The 10770-nt window shown below is 56.9% G+C and overlaps 1 protein-coding gene across 1 annotated transcript; it reads right to left on the bottom strand.

Annotated features, from left to right (window-relative positions):
- Positions 1-2278: 2278 nt before the first annotated feature.
- On the bottom strand, positions 2279-10050 carry MYOC (myocilin). Its single transcript, XM_054587557.1, has 3 exons — positions 9400-10050; positions 4784-4909; positions 2279-3667 (listed from the first exon to the last, which is right to left on the bottom strand). Exons 1-3 carry the CDS (start codon positions 9959-9961, stop codon positions 2883-2885), a joined length of 1473 nt encoding a protein of 490 aa, XP_054443532.1. The 5' UTR covers positions 9962-10050; the 3' UTR covers positions 2279-2882.
- Positions 10051-10770: the final 720 nt, after the last annotated feature.

The following is a 10770-nucleotide window of genomic DNA, read 5'->3' as shown; positions in this document are numbered from 1 at the left end:
AATGCACTTAAGAGTTGTCTTCGGTTCTTCCAGCCAAGTCTCTGATGTGTGTATGCGTTCATCTCTCACTGCCATCACACCGTGGAGCGCTGAGGGTTGGTGGTTGTATTTGAATGGCTCTCTCTCTCTCTTTCTCTCTCTACCTCCCTCCCCCTCCCTCCCTCTCTCTCTCCAGCCTCGGTGTTTGTTACTCAGTCTAGAGGATGAGAAGCCCAGGCCACCTTGACTCTAAGGCTCTGTGCCCCAGAGAACCCAGAGGTGGCTGGGTTTTCAAAACTCGGCCTGAGACGCGACGGTTCCTGAGCCCGCTGCCTCACGGAGCTGCGCCCGCCCCCTGCGCTGGCATAGGGACGGGGGGAGGTGCTGCGCGTCACATGTATGGACACTGCGGTTCACGTTTGCTTCTAGGGCATTGAAGTGAATTTCAAGCTCAGTAACAGAAGAACTGTAACCAGAAGAGCTGCCAAGGTCAAGGACGTTGTTGGGAAGAAGTATATTATTGCTCAGACCCTGAACGCAGGGCTCCCACGGTTCCCTGAACAGTTGGAAAGCATCAAAACTGTGACCATTCAAATCCACATGGGGGACATGTCTCTGGGTGCCATCTTTAAGTTCACCCGCTTCTTCATAGGTCTTTGTAAGTGTTCTCTCGCCAAGCCTGCCCTTAAAACGCATGCAGGCGCCCCTGCCCGCGTGGCCAGCGGCTGTGGTGCTGGCAGGGAAATCAGGTCCTTTATCCGTGGTCTGTGCGGCGACGTGGGCCTGGGAGGTGGGGGGTGGGCACCTGGCACTGCCAGCTGGGCGTCCAACACGCCCATGATGTCACCTCAGTCCGAGGAGGAATCCACCCTGCACTGTCCAAGAGTGTGGCCCCTAGGCTAGCCATGATTTAAACGGAAATGCATGAAAATGAAATAAAATAGAAAACTTAGTCCTTCAGTCACACCGGCCTCACTTTAAGTGTCCAGTGCTGGCTCATGGCGACCCCATTGGATGGTGCCGATATAAAATGTGACTCTTGTTACAGGAAGTTCCATCAGGCAGTTGGGGGGCACAGAGGTTAAGGGACTTGTCCAAGGTCACGCAGCCAATGGAGAGGAGACACAAGCAGGGGGAGGTGGAGAAGGACTAACAGAGGACTTTGTGTGGTAGTTTTATTTCCAGTTGCTCCTGAGCAAGGGTCAGGATGATGTCTCCTGTTCGCTTGTCCCGAAGGCACCTCTGAGTGCCTACTGCGCGAGCGGGGCGCAGCTCCAGCGACCTGTCCTTGAGCAAAACCCTCCGTGCCTGCCCAGGGAGTCTATATTCCAATGTGGGAAAGTGTATAGAGTTTACACAGTGACTCACATCCCGTGTCAGGGAGGGACACCTGGGAAGGAAGTTCCCAAATACCAAGACAGGGCAAGGAAGATGAGAAGTGGCAGAGGGGGCAGCTGGCCGGTGGCCGTTTCAATAAGCAGGCTGGTCTGGGTACCGCACCTTGGGAAGGTGACATCTGAGTAAGGACTTGAAAACAGTGGTGGCCTTAGGCACGTGGATGTCAGGGACAGAGGGGACAGAAGGGAGAGCTAGCACAAAGCCCTGGAGGCTGAGGTGTGGCTGGTCGCTCAGAGGATGGCAAGGAGGCCATGGGCCTTGGCCAAGCTAGAAGGAATCCAGGGACATTAGGAGAGACGAAGCCATCGAGGCAGGGCTCTGCGGGGACTCTGCCACTGACTTTGGATGGGATGGGAAGCCGTGCAGGGTTTTCAGGCACAGATTGGCCTGGCCCTTCTCCCAGCCAGGGCAGAGGGAAACCCTGAGTTGACTGTAAATGCTAATGGAACAGAGTCCAAACTGAACTGGCAAGAGAAAATGTTCGGACCATCGGGTACAATGGCACCTCAAGAGAGAATTTTGGTGTAACTATTAAAATCGAATGGCATTCGGGTTGCTCGTCTGAGGCTGTGGTTTATGAAATCCATGCCCACGACAGCAAATGAGAACCAACGTGGAGTCTGGATGAAGGGAGGGTGAGTCGGGGAAGGATGAAAAGATGGTTCAGGAGGGACATACGCACCAGGAGATGGGGCTGGGGAGCTGTGCATCCCACCATTTGCCAGGTGCCATCCTGGGGAGCACCCTTGTTGCGCGCGCGCACACACACACACACACGCACACACACGCCTCACACACCTGGAGCACCCTGCCATCAGAGCTCCCAGCCCAAAGGAGTTATCTGATGGTCAGAATCTCTGCTTTTCTCTTATGCAAAATATCCCACAGTATCCAAGGAGAATGGTGCGCATGATCACTTTATTGCACAGGCAAAGGTTACAGAATACCCACCTGGGCTTTCCCTGAAGCATGAGAAGCCAACTATTGTCAGTGCATCTTAAAGAAGCTGAGTGCGGGCCCAAGCTCGCCTCTCCCCGCACGAGGGCCACTTCCTGTCGCGGGCCCTGCTGACCGGCCGGCCAACTGGCCGGCCGCGTGAAAGCACAGCGGGTGGCCCGGCTTCCCCTGGGGCCCAGCCTGCTCCCCTGCGCCCCTCTCCGAACACCCTCTTCAGCCAGCGAAGGCCCTTTATAAAAAGCCTTGTGGTCTCCATGAAGGAATGACTACGCATTATAGCTTTTGCCCCAGATCACCAGAAAACTTAAACTATTTTTGCTAAACATCCCTTTAAAAGCTGCCGGAAGGAAAGCCTAGCTGCTGTGAGACTCTTAAGTGCCCAGAGCGCGGTCGCCGCAGCGTCAGACACGGTGATGCCGCACCTTCCGCCGGATTAACGAGAGCATGGAAAGCAGAGGGAAGCTGTGTGGGCCTCAGCTGGCCGGCCGGCCCCCTGGGAGCCCTGAACACCTCTTCCTCCTGCCGTTTCTGCCATCTCAGGTGGCGTTTCACATTGTGGAGAGCCTGGTGTCGTAGGTGACCATGTTGAAGTTGTCCCAGGCGAAGAGCTGCTTCTCCAGGGGGTTGTAGTCGATCATGCTGTTGTACTTGTAGCGGTTCTTGAATGGCACGGCCAGGGCCTTGCTGCTTCCCGTGCCCGTGTCGAACGCAAAGTTGACGGTGGCATCGGGCAATGAGTAGCTGCTGACGGTGTACAAGGTGCCGCAGATGACGAAGGCGTTGGCGACCGACTGCTTCCGGATGTTGGTCTCCCAGGTCTGCTCACATTCCAGGCTCTCGGGGTTCAGCCTGGACAGGACGATGGCCCCCTTGGCCGCCTCGGTGCTGTAGATGACCCAGAGGCCCGACTCGTCCACGGCCAGGTCGATGTCAGTGTAGCCGCCCCAGGAGTACGGGAACTGGCCGTGGTAGCCGGCTCCGGGGATGTCCTTCTCAGCCTTGACGGTCTCGGTGCTCAGCTCGTACCGGATCACCGCCCTGGACTCCGCCCGCTGGAAGTAGAGGCTCCCCGCATAGACCACGGCGCCTGTGCTCTCCAGTGGCCTGGGCAGCACGTGGACCTTGGAAGGGTAGCCCTGCGCGAACTGGCTGGCCAGGCTATACTCAAACACCTGGCGGACGCCCGTGCCCACTGTGTCGATGCGCCAGGTGGTCTCCCGGGTGTAGGGGTGCACGGGCTTGGGGTCTCTCATCCACACGCCATACTTGCCCGTGATGGTTTCAGCTGTTCTCAGAGTGACTGGCTCGCCCACCCAGACCAGTTCTCCGCATCCTGGGGAATTGAAAATAAACAAACAAACAAAACACTGATTCGCCATCTCTCCGGGATGGGGGGCTGGCAGAAGCCAGGAACCCAGAGACGGTCTGGGTTTAAATCCCTGTTTTGCCACCTGCTACCTGTGTGACCTTCAATACATTATTTTCCTTCCTAAACCTGTGTTCTCACTTGGAAAGGGGATAACGATAGTGTTTTGGGCAGTTGGGCTGTAGTTAGTTTCAGGGTAATTAAGCGTGTTAGGCGCTCAGTTAGAGTAATCGGCCAGTAACGGTCTGTGATGACATGACCGGGACCAACACCTGACAGAAGGCTGCGCGGAGGGCTTCAGGCTGTACCTGCCCCGCTCGACTTGGCCTGGCCAGGGTCCCAGGTTGTTATTCTTTCATGTATAATTTATCGCATTATTTTTTTAAAGGAGACAAAAAATCAAGTCATTATAACAACCTCTACAAAACAGAGTCGGACCATGTATTTCAGGCCTCATTTTAATACCATAAGATCCGAATGTGGCTTTAAACACGTAATGAAGAGCTGGTTAAGAGCTTAGATTTAGCAGAATCACGACCGATTTCTGTCCTTGAACAGGAACCTTCAGTCTCCTCGCAGGAGGCGGAAACTTCCTAGGGGCAGTGCTCATCTCTCAGGGAAGCATATCTTGAAAATTTCCAAACGCCCCCGCCCCGCACGCACCCTTGAGCGTGAGCAATAATTGTCAAAAACTTGGAGAGTCGGAGTTTCTGAAAACCACAGCCTGTGTCCTGATGTCAGGCTCTCAGGGGACACCTTGGAGTGGGACGATGATATTTTTCCTGAGCACCCAAAGTTCAGAAAAGAAGCCTTTGTAGCAGCCTCTGTGCTCCGATGGGGATGGTGTCCCGCTGTCCCTCAGATAAAGAGAGGAAGGAGCCACTGACAGAGGTCACTGTCCAGGTGTAATCAAGTCAATGTGTCAGCCGCATGGTTGAAGCAGACACATCTCTCCGCGTCCCCCGTGAAGCCGGCCCAGTCCACTTGTCACCCAACCGGCTGGCCCTGGCGAGGGAGCGGACACAGGACTAGACGCAGGTAGAGACCACATGGGGACAAAAGAGAACGCATTTAACTTCGTACCTGTGTCCCCTTCTTCACTCCCAGGATGGCCAGGTGGGCTCTCCTTCAAGATTCGGGCAGCAGGGACCTCCGTGAACTCCGACTGCAGTTCCTGGAAGTCTAGGTTCTGCAAATTCCACCCAGGAACTGTGTTAAAGGAAAGAGACAATGTCTTCCCGTGAGGAAGAATGGCCCCATGACTGGGTGGGAGATGGCATTTAAATAGGCTTCTAAACATGTGACAATGTTCGAGATTTGTTTGAAGATGATAAAGGGCTGGGTGGGGGGGTAGGCGGCAGATAAAACAAAGTTGGACTTTGCTGGCAACTGTCGGAGCTGGGAGGTTCCTGTCATTGGAGTTCCTATTGGTCTCTCTACTCCTGTGAGTGCTGGAAACATTCCACAATAAAAAGCTCACAAATAATGAATTGCCTAGCAATGTGCTGAGCAGAGAGTAGGGTCTTCAAAATAAAAGAAACACGGCTTGCACACCACCACACTAACCCCTGCTGGGAGGTCTGATTTCTGAGTAGGCACGGGGTGTGGGTCGGGGATATCGGGAAGGTTTTCGGCTTCTGCTGAGGTGCCTGGAATTTGACGGCGAACAGTTCCCTGCACGACTTTGGGCTTTTTTTCCCTTTGTCACCAAGCGAACGCTCCTCGAAGAAGTAGCATATCAAGCTGTACAGGCTGCGCTGAAACATTCTGTTGGGTCTCTTTCTGAGAGCAGCTTCGGACAAAGAAGAGCGGGCAGGGCTCCTACAGGGACTTAGCGGAGGGTTAGAGCCACAGAGAAGGGAGGAGGCTTGAGGACACTGGTTAGACGTTGTCACCGCACTGGTTTGGCTCAGAGTGGTGGTTGTCGGGGGCCCTGGAATATGAGGAAAAAGCCGCAGCCACAAGGAGCAGCCTGCGCTGCTGTCAAACGCAGGTTTGTGGCTCAGCTGTGGTGAGGCCAGCAATCCTGAGAGGAGGCCCCTCACCGCAGAGGCCGCCCCGGGAGGTACCAGGGGCCCCGGGCAAGAGCCCTTGTTGTGGTTTCCGTGGGGACCGGTGAGGCAGGGTCGTGGGTTCACGACGGGGCAGTGTGGACAACTTCCCTGGGGCCTGGGTTGGGGCAGCAGGAGAACGACCTGAGAGGAGAGCCAGAATGGGGGGCGGGGGTGGGCTCCGGACAGGTCGGTTTGCATCGTAAAGGTGTGCCCGCCGGTGAGGGCCGCTGCCTCCGGGACTGGCTGACCCGGGAGGGGCCGTGCCTTTGGTATCAGCACGGCCCAGATGTCAGAGCATCAGAATCGAGAGACCTGCTTAAAGCGCCGCCCTTCCTCTTGCTCACCCCTCGTCGGCCAGCCCTCTGGCCCTTGAGCGACCTGGCTGCCCGAGGGGCCCCCTTGAATGAGCTCGGGTTAAGCCTTCTCAGTAGAGGGCGCTGCAGGGACGTCGTGGGAGGCGGAGGTCTGCAGTCTCCGCGCTGGGGGGCTGGCGCTGGGTTGGCAGCCTCGGTGTCAGGGCATCGGGTGGAGCCCAAGGAGCCTTGGCCTGGCTGTATGTAGCCTTTCCACAGCCCTCTCCACACGGAGCACACGGTCCCTGTCTGGGGACCCCTCTGGCTCAGCAGGGCTTCTGCAGCCTGTCCCTGACACCACGGGGCCCCCAGCCACTGCAGGGCCCCCAGCCACAGGCTGCTGGTTGCTCCCGCCTGCCCGCAGCGGATGTGTGGGGGGCAGCCTTTGCGGCCCTGGACCAGCTGCAGCGCCTCCCCCGCTGCCTGAGGGGCTGGACCCCACCTCCCCACTGAGGTCCCAGCCCCTTCTAGTCTGTCCTTCCTCAGCCCCAGGGGGATGTAGCGTTTACTTACGTCCTTGGTTATTCTTTTATCACTGTGAATATTTCTTTCTATTAAATGTTCCCGACTTAATCTGCTCTGTGGACCCAGATTGTTACCAGAGGCTTTACAAGAGCCTTGAGGATGTGTCTCTGTCTGCCCCTCCGTCTGCCTCTGTCTCCCCATCTTTCTCTGTCTCCCTGTCTCCCTCTCTCTCTCTCCCTTCCTCCCTCCCTCCCCTTTCCCACCACACTTTGCAGGAGCCACACCTCCTGTGCTTTGAGTAAACAAGAAGCACAATAAAACGTAATGTCAGCGAATGGTTCCCTGGACGGCTGCAAGGCCAGGCCTCAGTTGGCAGGTGGGTGGCTCGGTATTGAGGCCCCCGGCTTCTCCTGGGTGGTGCCAGCAGCCAGGCTCCCGGGGGAGAGCTGTCTGGCATGAGGTCCGGGCCCGGTGGGGGGAAGGCCTGAAGGTCCCAAGGCCCGAAGGCAGGGAGCGGTTGTGTGCAAAGAGGCCTGGACTGGGCCGGAAGTCCTAGCTTCCTAGCCGAGTGCTGCCCTGTACCTGCTGTGTGACTTTGGGCAAATTACTCAACCTCTCTGAGCCTTAGTATTTTTAGCTCAAAGTAGAAATAAAATGGCCCTCAATAAGATTGTGTCAAAACAAAAATTGCTCAGGAATGTTTCAAAATCATATCTCATTCAGAATGTAGGGGGAAAAACAACAAGAAGAGTTTATGAAAATACCAAGATCTATATTGTATCAGATAGTTAAACATTTGGGGGGCTGTGTTTCTATTACCATTCAGTCCTTCCAGGGTGAAAGGTTCATGTCTATGACAAAATTCTGAAAATCTTCTGCATATTCTTCCCTATCTCCCTTACCTCTGCTTTATAGCATCTTTACAACATCTAAAGAGCTCGACCCAGCAACAGAATTTATTAACTTGCCTATACACACAGGGTCCGGCACAAGCAATGCCCCTTTTTTATTACAAAATCATAAGCATGTCACTGTGTAACATAACAGTATCGCACTCCAGCACACCACGTGACAGTTTAGGTGAAATGTTCAAACTAAAACTATAAATCATGACAGCCATACTATTACCCTCCCAGCCACACTCAAGCCGGCGGTGCTTCTGCAGGACCCTGTATTTTCGCTCAGTGCCCAGGGAGCTCGGCCAGGCTGGCGGGCGTGGAGCCGGCCACGGGCAGGGAGGGGCCGCATGCGTGGGGGCCGTCACGGGTCCCTAGGGAAGCGCGGCCGAGCGAGCGAACGGCGGCCTGGGTGCTGCTCCACACGCACGTTCCCTGGAATCAGTGTCTTATGGAATCGCCATGTCCATGTTGACATTTCGATCATTACATGACACTTGTAAACAATAGTGGAGCTCAGGTAAGAGAAGCCCTTCGTAGCTACAGCCTGTTTCCGGGAGGCTGCTCCGTGCCGGAGGCTCCGCCCACCCCCGGGACCCCTCCCGCCCCCCACTTTGCTGTCTAACCTGCATGATGGCCCCATGCAACGGACTGTCAGCCCCGTCCTGGAGGCAAGGAGACGAAACCTGCAGTGCCTGTGAACACCTGTGCTGTCCCTGCTGCATATTCTGCCCACCTTTTTCCAGCCGTCGCTGTGGCCACCTGCCTGGAGCAGGTGTCAGCTGCCGGGACCTGGCCTCAGCGGCCCTGCCCCAGCTTCTCTGACGGCCTCCAAGTGAGTGCGGTGTAGCCATTGGGATGACCCGCAGCCGACAGGCGTAGCCACAGATGATTTACCTTTCTTTCTCCCACTCGATCTATTTGCAGTCTTTGCTGGACCACTTGCAAGTAAATTGCAGACCTCAGGGCGCCTAACCATGATACTGTATCTCACCCAAGAGACCTGACATGAACCCCATAACATAATCTATGTTATGCCAGCAGCCTGCATGCACATTGCCTCGGCAATCCCGAACCTGCCCCTTGTGGCTCTTTCCCCCGCGACGCAGGAGCCCATCCGGGTGGTCCGTGCACCTGCTCTCCTGTCTCTCCAGCCCCTTCGATCGGAACAAGGCCCCTCCCCCCTTCCCTTTTCTTTCGTTCTTGACATTAGTGTCTTTGAAGAGTCCACACTAACCATCCCACAGCCGGTTGGTTTGCTTGTTTCCTCCTGATACAGTGAGCACCTGGGGGCACGGTTTCACAAGAAGTGACACAAATACCATCTTCCTCACTACTGGGGAGGGTGTGCCCCCACCCCTGCCAAGTGCACACTCCCAGACACACCACCTGCAGGGCCAGGGAGCAAAAGCCACCTCAAGGGGCGGTCTGGTGACCTCCACGCAGAGGTCCTCAGATTGGACAAAGTGGAGGGAATCTGCCAAAACAACAGACTGAGGGAACTGACAAAGGGTAACTGCCTCTTCATTTTGCCAAGGAAGGACATTTAAAAATGTAAAAAAAAAAAAAAACAGCTACCACCTACCATCATTTCATAAATCTCTTGCCATTTTGTGAATAGAGGTCACATCAACCCCAAAAGGTAAGACGCAGCCTCCCTGAGCAAAGATTCACAGAGGCATGGCTTTCTGAAAAGGAGAGTGGGCACTTTCTACTGATCACGTACGGGCAGGTGCCCCTCGCCCGGTCCTTGCAGGTGTCACATTGCCGTGGGCCGGGCAGACTCTGTCATGGGTAGGCACGGAGTTCAGGGCCGCCCACCTAAACGGAACCGTCGGGGGTTAACCTACTAGGAATGGGAAGGGGAGGGCGGAGGACGGCAGGCCTGGGCCACCTGTGACAAGTCACCCAGGAGGATGCTGCCTGCTTACCTGCCTGGGAGCCTGGCGGCACTTCCTGAGGGGGGCTGCGGGCTGGGGGACACTGGCCCCTCCTCAGCCTTTCCATCTCCTGGCTGCTGCTTTCCAGCCTCCGGGCCAGGTCCTCATTCTCCTCCCTCAGCTGCCTCTTCTCTTCCTCCAGCACCGACTTGTCCCGGAGGAGGTTGCTGTAGGCTGCCTCCAGCTCTCTGGTCTGGGCTTCCAGCTGCTCCCGCTCCCTCCTCAGGGTGCTCAGCTCCACCGGCGGCCCCTCCAGGGCCCCCGAGGGCCCGGCGGCCTGGGCCGAGGTCAGCTGGTGCACGAGGCCCTCCAGGGAGCTGAGCCTGGCCTTGAGGCTCTCCAGGTCGGCACGCTGGGCGCTGTGGTCCCGCTGCAGGTCCTGGATGGCTGGCATGGCCTGGCCCTGCTCGGGGCAGCTGGACTCCTCGGGGCTGGCCACACTGAAGGTGTAATGGCACCGGCCGCTCCGGTCGTCGGCCTTCCGGAGCTCGGCTGGCCTGGTCGCCACACCCCACAGCAGGCAGGCCAGAAGCAGCAGCTGGACGGCTGGCATCCTGGACCCGTGGCTGCAGAGCCGAGCGCGGAGTCCCCGGGGCGAGGGCTGGGCAGCACTCCCTGCGGAGAGCCCTCCTGCGCGGCGAGGTGCCTGGCCGGGTGGCCCTGCCCCAGCATATATACCGGGGAGCCAGCCCTGCGGGGGGGAGAGATGGCCACGTGAGGCCGGGTGGGGCCACACACGGGACGGCTGTTTTCACACTGCAGGCAGGGCTCTTAGAGAGCGACCTTCCAGAAGTCTGGTTTGAATTTCTTTTAAAAGGCCGTCCCACGTCCCCGTACCATCCCTCTCTCCCCACCGTGTCTTGCACACACTCAGCCTCCCACATGCCCAGCGCCCCCGGCGTGGCTGCGGGGTTGCCGATTGCAGCGAGGCTTTCCTTCCAGACGGTCTTTCCTTTTACTCTGCAAACTTCACGGAGAACCTGCTCTGGGTCAGGCACTGTGCTAGGAACCGGGGATACAGACACAGTCGCTCTGTCCCTGTAGCAGTGACAGAGACAACAGCCAGCCAGACAACACAGGCCAGCAGGCTTCAGGGAGCAGCTGAGAAGAATCTCCCCCTCGTCCCTGGCTGCACAGCAAGCGTGGGGCGTCTCTCGGGGAGCTTTCTAACGCTAGCCTTGCGTCGCAGGCGCCGAGGTCCATGGCGGTCTCTGCCGTGTGTGTCCATGTGTACGCCTGCGTCCACGCGTGGGCTGTGAGCCTCGCGGAAGAAGTCTGTGGAACCTTCCTCAGGAGGATGTTTTAAAAGGTACGGATTACATAGGGCAGTAAAGAAAACACACGCTATTGAAATACTCTTAT

This window comes from Pteronotus mesoamericanus, unplaced genomic scaffold (assembly GCF_021234165.1).
Source record: "Pteronotus mesoamericanus isolate MK-2021 breed Mesoamerican mustached bat unplaced genomic scaffold, CSHL_Meso_final scaffold_1186, whole genome shotgun sequence".
Classification (NCBI taxonomy): Eukaryota; Metazoa; Chordata; class Mammalia; order Chiroptera; family Mormoopidae; genus Pteronotus; species Pteronotus mesoamericanus.
This window is presented reverse-complemented; position numbering and strand designations above follow the sequence as displayed.

Coding starts and splice junctions, on each gene's coding strand:
- MYOC (XM_054587557.1), bottom strand. CDS start 9,961: ATGCCAGCCGTCCAGCTGCTGCTTCTGGCCTGCCTGCTGTGGGGTGTG. Junction 4,910..9,399: donor GCCGCCAGGCTCCCAGGCAG/GTAAGCAGGCAG, acceptor CCTTTAACACAG/TTCCTGGGTGGAATTTGCAG. Junction 3,668..4,783: donor GAGTGAAGAAGGGGACACAG/GTACGAAGTTAA, acceptor TCAATTCCCCAG/GATGCGGAGAACTGGTCTGG.